This window comes from Mytilus edulis, chromosome 1 (genome assembly GCF_963676685.1).
Source record: "Mytilus edulis chromosome 1, xbMytEdul2.2, whole genome shotgun sequence".
NCBI classification, from domain to species: domain Eukaryota; kingdom Metazoa; phylum Mollusca; class Bivalvia; order Mytilida; family Mytilidae; genus Mytilus; species Mytilus edulis.
Genome location: NC_092344.1, coordinates 78419427 through 78435667, shown reverse-complemented (window position 1 = coordinate 78435667; position 16241 = coordinate 78419427). Strand labels below are relative to the sequence as shown.

The 16241-nt window shown below is 31.5% G+C and overlaps 1 protein-coding gene across 1 annotated transcript; it reads left to right on the top strand.

Annotated features, from left to right (window-relative positions):
* Positions 1-2858: 2858 nt before the first annotated feature.
* LOC139490797 (vacuolar fusion protein MON1 homolog A-like) lies at positions 2859-14166 on the top strand. Its single transcript, XM_071277836.1, has 7 exons — positions 2859-3203; positions 4465-4625; positions 5292-5730; positions 6733-6908; positions 8498-8618; positions 11611-11892; positions 12778-14166. The coding sequence occupies exons 1-7, from the start codon at positions 2898-2900 to the stop codon at positions 12916-12918; spliced, it is 1626 nt and encodes a 541-aa protein (XP_071133937.1). The 5' UTR covers positions 2859-2897; the 3' UTR covers positions 12919-14166.
* The last annotated feature ends 2075 nt before the right edge of the window (positions 14167-16241 follow it).

The window sequence follows — 16241 nt, the reverse complement described above, 5'->3', positions numbered from 1 at the left end:
AAAAAAAAACCACAAAAAAGGAAATAAATACGGGTAATATAAAGGTTTTTCTGTATCAAAATATATGCAATGAAAGTAAGTATTAATTGTATCTATTTGTACAAATTATAAATTATATTTACACCATGATGACATCGGAAGTAAAGGATATATGTATACCTGAAATTTATCACGATTATCTTGACCCTCTAAAATGTGGGTCCACAAATTACTGAAATCTATCGTTTTTCATTAATCATAAAATCATTGTGTAAATTATATATAAGTTGAATGATAAACTTTCTTTTAGTGGTCTCCAAACAATAATCTCTTAAAAATATATATATAACAGACGGCTATTATTTTTTTTTGAAGAAATGTAAGTTAATTTCCTGCTATGACTGCGAATTGTTTCATTTCGGATTTTTGTAACAGTTATACTGTGCATAATTAATACATCATTGTTTTCCCAATTGGTTTATGTATTACCATTAAGAACCCAAAACAAAACATTAAACAGCGTATCAATAATATTATAAACAATTTAAATTATTCGTTCCTGTGATCTTTCATGATTAATTTCTAGCATTTACTTACTAGTCTGAATTCAATTAAAAAAGTAACATAACATTAACCTATACCGTTTTTATTAAACTTATGAAGGCAGACTTAAGTATAATAAGGCCGAGGCTTTCAACAAAAGCTATGATATATTTTACGAAACACCACAAAACTATCCTAAAGATATGAAATATCTATAACTTAATTTTCAAGCATGCAATTGTAGTTTTTAGTTACAAATAAAATATGTATAAATGATAAGCTATACAACTCCAATGTGTTCAAGATTAAAAGTTCAAGTAGAAATAAGTAAAATCACAAATATTGTGAAACAAGTTTTATTGTTTCCAATAATTGTTAGCTCGTCAATGTAAGAAACAACCATTAAAAGACAGAAAAATTTCATGATCCTGGAATAACAGTATATGATATTAAAGATATGAAACTTTGAAAAAACTCGAGAAAAAACTTAACTGATTTATAAAAAAAATATATAATTGTAAGTAACATGTTTTATGTTGTGATCATATTTTGTATGATTATATCAGGAACATAAATATACTGTTCCCAGATTATATGTATCATATATATTCTATGATAGACATGGTAATCTCATCCACTATTTGTGATGATTTTAATTCTATTTTTATCAATATGTTTATGTGTTATGAATGTAAGATTTTAATTCTATTTTTATCAATATGTTTATGTGTAGTTATGAATGTGATATATTGTGTATTGTTGTCATTATGTCCCGTCAGGGAGCCTTGATTGGAAAATAAAAGAACTTAGAACTTTGATCAAATTAGTATGAAGTAGCAGTCTTTTTTTTTTTTTGGGGGGGGGGGGGGGGGGGAACTTGACTAGCAATGATTGTACAGTAAGACTTACTTTACACAAGCCCTTTTTGGGGGACTATAAGAATTATTTTACAATATGCTCCTACGTCAAAGCCGAACTTTTTAGAATTTCAAACATAAGCTATCTGTTGTCACTGCGACATTATGTCACTTATGATCTAACTTAATTTCTTATAATGTGTTACATAATGTCATTTGCATACCAATAGACAATCTCAATCTAACCCACACTCTAAGCAAACCTTTACTGCAGTCTTCAAAGCATGGACTAGTATACTAGTAAAGTATGTCCCAGATATAACTAATGTTTTTGCTATGACGTTACGCACGATATTCGTACCTCATTGGAAATTCAGTCGGTGTAGTTGGCAAGATGCAAGTCCAAAATATATAATTGTGTGATATCATATTCATTGCTATTGTACGTATTTTAAAAAATAACGATTTTTAAAATAAAAACGAAACAAATAATTGTTGAAACTATGTTTTATGTTGCATGCGACAAGCTTCATTTAAAAAAAACGGCGATTTTTAGGTTGTCCCGCGTAACATATTTCATTTATTGTAACCACTATTAGTCTAAACTATGATTTTGCGGTCAAAACTATTTAATATTTTGAAAAACGTTTTTTTTTTCCATAATTAAACAGAATGGTTCCTTCAGTCTTTTATGCATTTTTTTATGACGTTATGATGACGTCATAGAAAAAACCGCGTTCCATACTACAAGGGCAAATCTGTCCCGCGGGGAAAAAATTGGAATTCCAGATTTGAGAATCAAAAAACATTTATCTAAAATGAAAAAAGTTTAGTATTTGTATTTACTACATCAATGTTAATTTGCTTAATTTTATGAATTTAAAGACAAATATCCTGAAAAATGATATATGGTAATTTATGAGCTATTTTTCAAAGGCTTACAAGTTTGTCGCATCGCCATTTTCTGACGTAAAAACGAACTCAACTCAAATTTACGTCAATTGTTTGCTTATCACTGCTCTTATAATGGTAGAATTTTATGATTTTTTTAAATGTTATTTTTCTTAAATTTTCAAGAAACTAAAATACATCAATTTTCGATGGGTAGTTAAAAAGCACCGTCGATGATTTTGCGGATTCTTACAAGAATGTCGCACTTGCTTAAAAACAACGTTTCAGTCAAATTTTCGGTTTGAACGTTACGACATATTCGGGACGTTGTGTTACGGTAACGCTTACATGTACGAACATCGCGCGTAACGTCTATACAATCATGAAAGCTAAAGCCAGACAAGCTTTTTGGACAGCTAACACTTGTTCCCCTTATATTTAGAATAATGATATGCCATTCTTTGAAAAAGTTTATTGAGACTCTCGAATATCAAGAATGTATTTATATGACAAATCAGAAGTTTTGCAAACACTGTAAACTATGTTACAGATTTAAAGCATACAACATCAAAAATATTTTATAAACCGGAAGTCATTTTCGGTGATCTCAAATAATGAACCCTGGCTATGGACGAGTCAGAGGGCAAAGAGGCGGAACAGGTGCCCCCTTCAGTGCGAAATCCAGACTCCGCTTCTGCTTCTGATCAAGACGATTTTGTAGAACCTGCATCAGAAGAAATAAAGAACGCAGTTCTTGTGGCAGCAGATACCTTTGTGGATATAAATTACGACGATCTGGTCAACGAAGATTATGACAGCCATCCAAGTGGTGTCATTCACGCCATTGTTCGTTCTGGATCTCAGGACGAACACAGTTCCTCAGAACACAATGACACATCCACTGGTGAAGAATCAAGTGAAGATCACAATGAGGTCATTATCATCTCATGTCACGAAATATTAATATTTGTGTACAGCCACAATTTTTAAGTCCATTAGGTCCAAAACAATGTTCCTGTTTATAAATGATCAGATATACATGTAATATCTGTTGGTTCCAAGACCATGAGTTCCAAAACGATTTTAAGATTTTAATGCCAAACTTACAACTGTTCTTGATGTATACTATAATACCACATTTAAAACAAAAACATACATTTTGTATCAATACACATAATACAGGGCATAGTCCGAGATTATTCTGATGTTCTTGGACTATACAGTGCAGTGCCATAGCGGAGGGGGGCATTTTAAAGTTCTACCCTTGTCCAACTGAACGTCCATAATTACATCTGTCTGTACGTTCCAAAGTTTGTTTCCGTTCTCTTACTTTAGATTGCCTCAAACAAATGTTATGAAACTAATTACCACAAAATACAGATAAAGTTTTTATTTTGGGGGTGGCACTTTTATTTTTCTAGAGTTATGCCCCTTTACAAATGAAAAAATTGTTTTTTTATTCTGTCTCTAACTTAAGTTTGCCACAACTAATTTGGCAAATGCTATGAAACATTTACACAAAGCTTATTGAAGTATAAATCAAGGCAGTATTCGGGTGGTACTTCAACCGTTCTAGAGTTATACTCTTTTACAAATTGATAGCGTCACTTTAACCGTTTTTTTTTTAGTGGTTCATCTTTGTCCCATGGACACATTCCCATTTTGATATTGTTTTTTTTTTTTTGGTTTATCATTTTCACAGTGGTGTAACTTATAATTAAACTATATATGCAAATCAATGAAATTCTTTTGAAAATTGGCAATGGGTAGAAAGTCTATGTATTTTTACAGATAAGTGTAATGCCTAAAAATTGCAGAAATTATTGAGTGCATTTATTATTGCAAAAAATTATGAAGAATGGACTAAAATGCAAGATTATTTGTTGCAGTTTCAGGAAAATCTGCATACAGTTGTACTTTTAGATATCAGAATGTGAGGTTTATTATTGTGATACTCATTCAATCACATTATTCCCATTTATGAAAACCTCACAATGATTTCTGTCATCTAAATTTACAATAATCATGATGATAGTGGAAAAAAGTAATTGTCAAAATAAAAATGAAGTGGTCTTATCCAATACCTTTGTGTGCAAACATTTGTCAAAGACAGATGAATGTATACATACCTGTACAAAATGTACCAATACAGTTAAATAAGCTAATCCTTCTTATTTTTCATGTTTTTTACTAGATTCCAAAAGATTTATCTGCAGCTTTGAATGATGTGGTTTTGAAAGAGTCTGACCCTATAGAAGAAATTGAAGAAGATGAGTATGGAAAAGGGTCCAAGTGGCAACTGGAAAAGAAGCATATTTTTATACTAAGTAGTTCTGGAAAGCCTATTTACTCACGGTAATAGATATTTTATAGATAGGATATAAATCAGAAAATTTATTGTTATATGCATGTTTTTTTCTGTTCAAATGATTTAGCAATAGATAAAAGTTATCTGTATCAACATGGAGGGATCATCACATTAGGGGAAGAGAAAGAGTTTAACACTAAATTGGTTTCAAAATAATCCAAAGTTATTTTCATTTCCTTGCTTTTTTGTCATGGAGAAATTAAAAAAAAAATTTTATAGCAATAAAATTTGATTTTCACACTTTAATACTCGCCATGGCAAAAATGACAAGTCCCAATGATTTTCTAACCTGATAACATGTATTATTACAAAGTATATAAAATTTTCTGTTGTATTCAGACATTTTAAAAACTTGCTGTCAATTAATATCTGTTCATTCTATTCTATGGCTTTCCAGGGTCCCGAACTTCCCATGTAAAAAGTTCAAAATAAAGACTTTAAAAATCTTTATTTTCTGCAAGTGAAATGTTTGTACAGCATTTGAAAAGAAATATCTGAAAATTGTCTTGTTAAGAATTTTTACAACCATCTAGCATATTATATTTCTGTGTAATTTTGTGTATTTTCGTATTATCAATGATTATGTATTTAATTAGTGCTATAAGATTAATATCTTCACATTAAAATTCATATTGAAAGTTTTATTTATACAGGCATGGTCAGGAAGATAAACTGGTGACAATTATGGGAGTTCTTCAAGCTTTGATATCATTTGTGTCTGCAGCTAAAGACTCAATGCGTAGTATTGTTGCTGGAGATCATAAGTTTGTGTTCTTAGTTCGAGAACATATTTACCTTGTTGCGGTATCAAAAGGATTGGAATCAGTCCAACAACTTGTACTACAACTATCATATATTTATAATCAAATTCTTAGTGTACTTACATTTACTTCATTACAAAAAATCTTCAAACAGAGGAGAAATTATGATTTGCGGAGAATGTTGAGTGGATCCGAAAAATTTATTGACAATCTATTGAATTTAATGGACCATGACCCTAGTTTTAAACTTCAAGCAGTACGATGTCTGCCTTTAGATAGCCCCGTTAGAGATAGCATTGCTCAAAGTATAATTCAACATGCAAGAGTTAAGGTAAGAATTGATGTACAACAGTTCGACTACCATTGTACATGTAGCTCGAGTTATACAAAATTTTAGCTCCAGTTACAAAATGTAAACAAAATTTGTATGTTTACATTGGACATTCAAAATATTTATGTACTAGTACTACATGTACATGTACATTATATTTTTTGTTAAACATTAAATATTAGTCCACAATGGCCAAAGAAAGGGTTATTTTGATAACTAATATTTATAATAAAGCATTATAAGAAAACAAATGATAAAGGGATGTAAGAATACATCATAGTGAAAATACATGACATACTTTAGTACAAAGGCACTTTAATTTATTTAGGGATAAAGGGGGAGGGGCGCAAGAATGAACGGAAAATAAGACTATTTCATGTATGTCTTGAGGGCTATTTTCTCAAATAAATGCACTACAGAATGCATATGATAAGTTTTTTAATCAAAGCAACATAAGATTAAGTCTCCTTGTATATTATATGTGTATTGTATTTTTAATTGATCTCTAAATCCTACTAAAGATTCAGGCCAGTATTTCATATTATCTATACCCAGTAAAACATGCAGGGTTTCCTAACAGGCTGGGCAATACTAATAAAACACAAGTTTTGTCAATTCCATTTAGTTTGACTGACAAAACAAGAAAAAACATTTTTGAACTAATGATAGTTAAGAGGAAGAAATGTCTTATTTTTTAATTCATTAAAAAGAATATTACAAATGTATAAAGTGAAAATGAAAAAAAAGATAGTTTGGTACATGTATTTGCCAATGAGACACAGCAACCGAATGACGCAGTTAGACAAATCCACAAGAATCCCTATTCCAAATAGAATTGTTTATGAAAGATAAAAATAAACATTCACAGTACACTGGAGAAGACAAATTAAATTGGCATATTTTAATCTACTTTAATTGAGGATATATATATGGCTTTGATTGCATTTTTAGATTATACATGGTATAAATTTTGTTTATTTATTTATTTTTGGATGATTTCAGGACTTAGTTTTTGCGATTATTTTAGCAAACAATCAGTTAGTGACACTGGTACGAATGAAAAAATATTTCTTGCATCCAATGGATCTCCATTTAATCATTAACCTTGTGAATGCCTCCGAGTCTTTCAAAGCTGCTGAGTCTTGGACACCAATATGTCTGCCAAAATTTGATGCAAGGTGAGTAAAACAGAAATCTCTTGTAAAGAGTTTTCTTCTACAAGCCATCTAAAATGTGGATTCCTTTGGTTTTATCTTATAAAGTTTTTGAACTAAATATAAAAAAGAAGACTTGGTATGATGGCAAATGAGACAGTCTTTTACAAGAGACAAAATGACAGAGAAATTAACAATTCTAGGTCACTGTTTGACCTTCAACAATGAGCAAAGCCCCATGGTCAGTTATAAAAGGGTCCAAAATGACAAATGTAAATAAAAACAATCCTTATGAGAAAACTAACTGCCTAATTAATGTAAATATAAAAAAGAAGATGTGGTATGATTGCAAATGTGACAACAAATAGCCTTTTTTTCATATTACCGACATTTAACTCTAAATTATATAATTTTTTTTTCAAGTTCCCAACTCTGTTGTAAAACATCCTGATACTAAGTCAAGCAAGAGCAATCAAAACAAACATAATCTAATAACAACTGATTCAATTTTAGGGGGGAAATAACTGTTTTCTGATGATTTTGTTGTGTATATAAAACATCAAACAGTTAATTCTCCACACATAAGCATGGTTTTACTTATTTATGTCCCCCTTACATGCCCAAGTACCAGGATGTCTTACCTCTAAGTAGGGAACACGGTTTCCGAACACCTCTTACATGACCGAGTACCAGGATGTCTTACCACTTAGAGGGGAATATGTTGGAAAATTATAGAATTCAGAATCAAATATCGGTAAAATGAAAATAGTTAAATCAGACAAGAATTAGAGCTATGTACAAGCGTGATGATAGAGGTACATTTCTTATATTGAAATAATTTCCAAAACATTGGAACAGAAAATTTAAATTAAACATTTTCAGTATTTTATAAGCTTTACAATTACTGGTAGTTATTATGTCAATAAAACTGTTTTTGGTATATTCCAGTAGTTTTCTTCAAGCACACATATTATATTTAGATGTAAGATATTATCACTATTATCATCAGCTTCACATGTAGTTATTTTCCCAAGGGTGACTGGGGTATAGAAATATGGTCACTTGGTCTTCTCCCGACCGGCAGTAAAACGCTTGCTGAAGTGGGGCGCCCGTTTGGCTGTGCGGGATGTATCAAGTTCGCAGTCACGTCCGGTCAGAAGGGGGACGTTAAATCCGATGCCTCGTGTTAAGAGAGTACCACACTCTTTGCATGTTAAGAAACCTTGCAACAACGCTTTGAGGGGTCCGTAGGTGGCCTGTTGCAAGGCAAAATTTCTGTCCCTATCCAATATACCCTCATTTTCCAGTGGCAGTCCAAATTTCCCCAACCATCATCCTAGATGGCCTCTATTACAACAACCTACCTATTGTATTTATTGTGAACTTGTTCTCGTCCTGAATATGCATGAAATATTTGCCACTGGACGTTAAGCAACCAACAATCAACAATCAATAGTTATTTTCTTGTATAAGTAAATTTTTATTTGTTTTATTTCAGTGGTTTTCTTCAAGCACACATATCATATTTAGATGAAATATATTATCACTATTATCATCAGCTTCACATGCAGTTATTTTCTTGTATAAGTTAATTTTTATTTGTTTTATTTCAGTGGTTTTCTCCAAGCACACATATCATATTTAGATGAAAGTTGCCAAACTTGTATGCTGTTGTTATCAGTTGATCGAGAATCTTTCTTCATATTATCAGAATGTAAAAAGAAAATCCAGGAGGTAAGATATATGGGAATCAATTTTATTGCCTGTCAATAGATATTGTATTAAAAAAAGGAGGTAAGATATATGGGAATCAATTTTATTGCCTGTCAATAGATATTGTATTAAAAAAAAGGAGGTAAGATATATGGGAATCAATTTTATTGCCTGTCAATAGATATTGTATTAAAAAAAGGGAGGTAAGATATATGGGAATCAATTTTATTGCCTGTCAATAGATATTGTATTAAAAAAAAGGAGGTAAGATATATGGGAATCAATTTTATTGCCTGTCAATAGATATTGTATTAAAAAAAGGGAGGTAAGATATATGGGAATCAATTTTATTGCCTGTCAATAGATATTGTATTAAAAAAAAGGGAGGTAAGATATATGGGAATCAATTTTATTGTCTGTCAATAGATATTGTATTAAAAAAAAGGAGGTAAGATATATGGGAATCAATTTTATTGCCTGTCAATAGATATTGTATTAAAAAAAGGGAGGTAAGATATATGGGAATCAATTTTATTGCCTGTCAATAGATATTGTATTAAAAAAAAGGGAGGTAAGATATATGGGAATCAATTTTATTGCCTGTCAATAGATATTGTATTAAAAAAAAGGAGGTAAGATATATGGGAATCAATTTTATTGCCTGTCAATAGATATTGTATTAAAAAAAGGAGAGGTAAAAGATACCATAGGAACATTACAAACTCATAAGTTGAAAATAAACAGACAACGCCATGCCTAAAAAAGACCAACAGGCAATTAAAAGTACAATAAATTAGAGGCAACATAGAAAACAAAAGACTGAGCAACACAAACCCCACCAAAAACTGAGGGTGATCTCCTGTGCTCTAGAAGAGTAAGTATGCTGCTCCACATGTGGCATGTAAAATTCATCTCTTATGGTAAATACTATAAACGATTACACATGTACAGGTTTTTTTAGGTAGATATTCAGATATATTTACCTGGGAAAACTATTCAATGAGGTCTAAGCCTCATTTACTCTTGTCTAAACAGTGACACTAAATCATAGCTGGTTTTTTGTCGAGCCTGCAACTTTTGTTGCAGAAAGCTCGACATAGGGATAGTGATCCGGCGGCAGCGTCGGCGGTGGTTACGGCGGCGGTGTTAGCTAAATTCTTAAAAACTTTATATTTTAGAAGGTGGAAGACCTGGATGCTTCATTCTTTGTATATAGATGCCTCATGTTACGAAGTTTCCTTCAGTCACATGTCCAATGTCCTTGACCTCATTTTCATGGTTCAGTGACCACTTGAAAAAAAAGTTCAGATTTTTTGAAATGTTGAATTTCCTCTTATTATAAGTAATAGGATAACTATATTTGATATGTGCGTACCTTGCAAGGTCCTCATGTCTGTGAGACAGTTTTCACTTAACCTCGACCTCATTTCATGGATCAGTGAACAAGGTTAAGTTTTGGTGGTCAAGTCCATATCTCAGATACTATAAGCAATAGGGCTAGTATATTTGGTGTATGGAAGGACTGTAAGGTGTACATGTCCAACTGGCAGGTGTCATATGACCTTGACCTCATTTTCATGGTTCAGTGGTTATAGTTAAATTTTTGTGTTTTGGTCTGTTTTTCTCATACTATATGCAATAGGTCTACTATATTTGTTGTATGGAAGGATTGTAAGGTGTACATGTCTTGCGGGCAGATGTCATGTGACCTTGACCTCATTTTCATGGTTCAGTGGTCAAATTTAAGTTTTTGAGTTTTGGTCTTTTTATCTAATACTATATGCCATATGTCAACTATATTTGGTGTATGGAAATATTTTATGATCTTCATGTCAGTTGCACAGATTTTATTTGACTGTGACCTCATTTTCATGGTTCATTGCACAGTGTTAAGTTTTTGTGTTTTGGTCTATTTTTCTTAAACTATAAGTAATAGGTCAACTATATATGTTGTATAGAAGCAATGTTAGCTGTACATGTCTGCCTGGCATGGTTCATCTGATCTTGACCTCATTTTCAAGGTTCATTGGTCTTTGTTTAGTTATCTTGGTTAATGTTAAGTTTATGTGACAGTTGTAATAAAGCTTAGCTTTATACTTAGGCCTATCAACATAATATCAATGACTAGTATAGAAGGCGAGACATTTCAGTGTGTGCACTCTTGTACATTTTGTACTTATACAGAAAAAAGTCCCTTTATACTGTTTTAGTTGATTCAATTGTAATAACTAAATAAGTACAACATTGTTTGTTTCATTATAATATGTGATTTTGATTGGCTAACAGCAATCTCATGTCATACTGAAATTTATCTTCATTTCCAAATTAAATGTAACATTCAGGATGACACAGGCTTCCACAATAAGGTGCACAGGTAAATAAAAGAAAAACTTGATAGAACTAATGTTTTCATGATCTTATAAAAAAAATTGTAATTATTAATATTGAATACTTCTTTTGGTAATTCTATAGGGTTGTAAAATTGGGACTGTGCATTTATTTTTAGAATGAAGCCTGGAAAGAATGAAGCACTTCCGTACTTCATACAAAATGTACTTCAGTCAATGCTTTTAAACCCCAATATATTAACAAAAAGAAGCATTCAATTCTTCATTTAATAGTGTATTTTAAATTTCAACCACAAATTGAAGATCACAAGAATTCATTTACATTATCAGTCATATGATTTGTCAAGATCTTTATGTTACAGGTACATGTAATGAATAAACTCAATAAATGTAGTAGATCTGGTTCAGCAGCTCTTTTCACAAAATATCTTCGTGATTCATGAACATTCAAGTTTAACTTATGATTGATGAAATTCATCTGATTTCTTGGGAAAAGAGTTTCTGGGGTTTTAATCAAAATTATATGCATAAATAATCTTGTATACAGTTGAAATAGGAATTGGAATGCAGAACAGGGAAAAGTCATGTTTCATTTAGATTTAGGAAAGTTTACTAAAATGCTTTAATATGAAAACTTATTGCAGATAATGATTATTATATTTCAGAGACTAATTAAATACAATGGTTTACAAGCAATCAGCGATTCCCTTATGAAGACAAGTTATAGTTGTCAGCAATGTGGAATATCAGATTTAAGACATTTCTTATACAAGTCTCGCAGCATGGCACAGTATACAAGTCCTGAGCTAGAGGCTCCCTACCTATCTGATGAGGAACAAGAAAGACTGTTTGGTTTATACCTATATTTACACAATAGAATACATACATCAGTTAGACCGCTGAAAATTCTATACCATGTTGGCAAACACGAAACATTGTTAGGCTGGGTAAGTAGCACAGGTTTTACAAGTGGGGGGAGACCTAGCATCACAACATGACATGTGCATTATTATTCATTTTTATGCCCCACCTACAATAGTAGAGGGGCATTATGTTTTCTGGTCTGTGGCTCCGATCGTTCGTTCGTCCGTCCGTCTGTGCGTCCGTTCAGGTTAAAGTTTTTGGTCAAGGTAGTTTTTGATGAAGCTGAAGTCCAATCAACTTGAAACTTAATACACTTGTTGCTTATGATATTATCTTTATAATTTTAAAGCCAAATTAGACTTTTGACCCCAATTTCACGGTCCACTGAACATAGAAAATGAAAGTGGGAATTTCAGGTTAAAGTTTTTGGTCAAGGTAGTTTTTGATAAAATTGAAGTCCAATCAACTTGAAACTTAGGACATATGTTCCCTATAGTATAATCTTTCTTATTTTAATGCCAAATTAGATTATTACCCAATTTCACGGTCCATGGAACATGGAAAAGGATAGTGCGAGTGGGGCATTCGTGTACTTTGGACACATTCTTGTTAAACATAAAAAAGTGGTGAAAATGTCTAAAAATACAACTGACAGGCAAAGAAGGCTAAAAATGCAAAGCTTTCTACAATGAGCAAAAATTCCCCAAAATAATTATGAAACAAAATGGATCTTTATTATAAACACAAGGATGACGTTCTCAGATGCCTTTTTAAATGCTCTTCTAAATTTTTAAAGTTAAAGGAATTATGATAATAATTTAGAGTGCTTCTATAGTCTGAAATATAATTATAAAATCTCATTTCACACAGAACACAATACAGAGGTTAAGTTGCCAATAATTCTTTTTGAAAATTAAAAAAAACAGACTTGTGTCTTAATTTGAACTTGATAAACGTTTATTTTTCAGGTGACGCAACAGTTTGAATTATATGCAGTGTTTGGGCCATTGATAACAAAGCATACTGCAATAGGAGCAATAAACAAACTACTTCGCTGGATAAAGAAGGAGGAAACACGACTTTTTATACTGAACTCAGCTACATTTTAATGTGTTGTGAATGAAAGTGATGAATGTTTGTATGATGTGTTTGCTAAGCCATACATAGTTCATTCCAAGATTCTCATTTATAGTTTAAAAAAAAGACTGACAAGATTTGTTTATCCAATTAGGTTAACATTATTTTGTGCTCCTATCAATTTAGAAAAACTTCAAATGTTGCTTTAAATTGAGAATGTAAAGTGAGGATAAATTCCATGAGGTTACTCATTCTATTAAATATTGTCAATGTCATATAGATTGTGGTGCTCATTTTCCATGTTTTCTGCAGTTAATGTTCAGGTTTTTATGTTTTTGAAGTATACTGATATTTCTATATGAAGATAACATCAAAAGCAAACTATTCTTAGCTTTAAAACGTGTTTGTTCTGAAAAAAATCATCTGAAAAGATAGATCAAAGGCTATTTGAAATTTCCTGATGTTTTGTCATAGGGGGACACATATTCACCGTTTTTTACACATCTATTTAAAACCAAACAACTTTAAACAATATTTATCACATCAATGTCATTATAGATGAATAGCAGACATATCAAAGGTGTAAAGAACGGAAATTTAGGGTAATCAGTCAAAGAATTACTAAGAATTTCTTCTTTAAGTCGTGTTTTTCATTCAGGAAATTGTCTGAAAATCACTGTCCGTTTTCTGTCTTTTGCAGTTAGTGCCGAAATTTTGTCTTATTTATCGGCATATTTCTTCCATTTCAGCCATCCTTTGAAGTCTTTACACCTTAAAATCATAAAACGGCGAAATTGTGTCCACTACGAATATAAGGGCCCCACTCTACTGAATTGCAGATTTTCAAAAGACGGTATTAAATAAGATTTTTTTTAAATTTAGGGCCAAAATTGTTCGCATGAGTCTTGTCATCATTTTTTTTGTCCATGGTTCTAATCTTTGTTAAGAATAAAATATATACAGAAAAACCTGCTGATGTCTGCATTTAAAAAGTCCTTTTATTGCAACTTTACAAACATTCCAACATCCTGCAGTGTAGAAAATATGTCAGTTTAAACACCAGATCAGAAGATGACCTGTGAATTAATACTTCATAGTGACCATATAAATGTTTTTTTGGTAAATCAAATGAACAATAATTTATCTTTTCAAAATCAAGATATAGAACTTTAATATAAAGATTGAGATATAAATGAATACAGGATGAGAATCTTAGAATTTACTTATCTGGTTATATTGTTATTTTTTATTTATTAAATCCATAGACACATAGACTTGTATATAGTTATAGTTGTAATCTATTCATGTGGTGAAAATCTAGTGAGCAGAGAAAAGGGGCTGATTGATAGTTAATCTTAACTTATTCCCCAAGACAATTAGGATACCTTTTGCATAAATGTCCACTTGTACTTAAACAACATATTTACTAAAGTATATTAACACATAAATTCTTATAATTTAACTGCCATTTAGTTGCATTAACCTTGACCTTAATTTCATAGTTTAATGATCACTGTTACGACTGGGTTATTTTTGTTCACTTTATCAGATTTTGTAAGCCTAGTTTAAACATATTTTATTTACTCAAAGTAAAATGGATTGGACACAAGTAAGCCATACTTATGAAGTCCGCTCCAAATGACAATAATTTACAATACAATATAAATATGAGCATGCAATATCAATATTTTATGAGTCTATCAATTGAGAATAAAATTAAACAGAAATAAATGTAAACATTGAAAACGATGATGATGATAATGATGACGTAAGCAATATGTCAATTGTATTTGTTGTATGAAATGAATGTAAAGTGTACCAGTAAATGTTTGTCTGGCAGGTTTCATAAAAAATTGACCTATTTTTTTATGGTTCATTGATCAATGTTAAGTTTTTATGCCCCACCTACGATAGTAGAGGGGTATTATGTTTTCTGGTCTGTGCCTCCTTTCGTCCGTCCGCTTCAGGTCCCCCCCCCCCCCATATATTTAGTTGTACAAGTGCAAAAGTGGATTAGTCTACCTTGACCTCATTTTCATATTTCATTTGTCAATGTTAAGTTTTTGTTGTTTGGTCCGTTTTTCAGGTTTTATAAACAAAAGACCCACTATATTTGGTGTATAAAATGATTTTCAGGTAAGTATGTATGTCTGGCATGGTTTGTCTGATGTAGACCTCATTTATTAGATTATGAGGTGTTAAGTGTATGTGATACGGTAGTAAAACCTTCATATAACCAGACTTTCAACCTAAATTCATAAGTAAAGAAGGTGGAAAATTTCAGCATGCTTACTCTTTGTCCTCCTTTGGTTTAATTTTAATCTTAATTTTTTTCTTGTGGCAAATGTCCCAGAATGTTAGACATTGAAATGCAAATCATGTGGTGGTGTAAGCTCTTTCAATACAGCTTCATATCGCAGAAGGTAGAAAAGCTGTATAATCCATATGTCTTATTGTCTGATATTTCTGTCTGGCATATGTTCATAGTAATTGACCTCAGTTTTTATTGCTATGGTATTCATTGAATTGGTTTTTTGCTTGCAGTAGCAAGTATTTCATGCATATCCAAGATGAGATTAGATTAAAAAATAAAGTGCTTGTCAGTGCCAATCTAATTCCTTTTGCAGTGGGAGGTAAAGATAAAAAATTGCATGGATGGGATTTAAAGAATGTTTACCTCAGGTCAGCATTTATCTCATTGGCAATCAAATCTTATCAGCACATTTTTATATTGTTCATCATTTTAATAGTTCAGAGATCAATGATTTGGTTGAGGCTATCTGATAAAGTAAGCATCCAGAAAATCAATTTAAGAAATGAATATACATGTATATATATATATGAGGCACTATTAGACTTTGGCATAAACTATACTGTATTTTAACCAGTTATTGAACAAAGAAAATCAGACCAAAAGCAAAGGATATAATACATTTGTACGAGGTAGAAATATTTTACAAACATTGCCAAAACGGCACAAGGTTTTTTTCTTCAAAAGGGCGTCAGGGCCAAGACCACTGTTTTAGACCATAAAACATCAGTTTACAAGATATTGATTATCTACCTGTGTACAGAATTCTGCAACATTCACTGCAGATAAGCACAAAAATTAGTTTACAATCAACCAGGCCTTAAACTGACAAGAAATTTGTAGAAATTTTAAATCCATATCTGTTGGTACAAAACAACCATACTGCATTCAACAATGAGCAATCCCCATATCGCATTTCAAGCTTTAAAACGCCTTAACATAACAAAATGTGAAATGATTTATAGCTCACTATACGGTGTAGGTTTTTCTCATTGTTCAAGTCTGTACAGCTGTGTATAATTGCTTATATCCGCTTCTTTTGGA

What these genes read in the sequence shown, in the direction of transcription:
- LOC139490797 (XM_071277836.1), top strand. Translation starts at nt 2,898, where the DNA reads ATGGACGAGTCAGAGGGCAAAGAGGCGGAACAGGTGCCCCCTTCAGTG. An exon ending in TTCAACATGCAAGAGTTAAG is followed by an intron (nt 5,731 to 6,732) that starts GTAAGAATTGAT and finishes GGATGATTTCAG; the next exon opens with GACTTAGTTTTTGCGATTAT. An exon ending in GTAAAAAGAAAATCCAGGAG is followed by an intron (nt 8,619 to 11,610) that starts GTAAGATATATG and finishes ATTATATTTCAG; the next exon opens with AGACTAATTAAATACAATGG.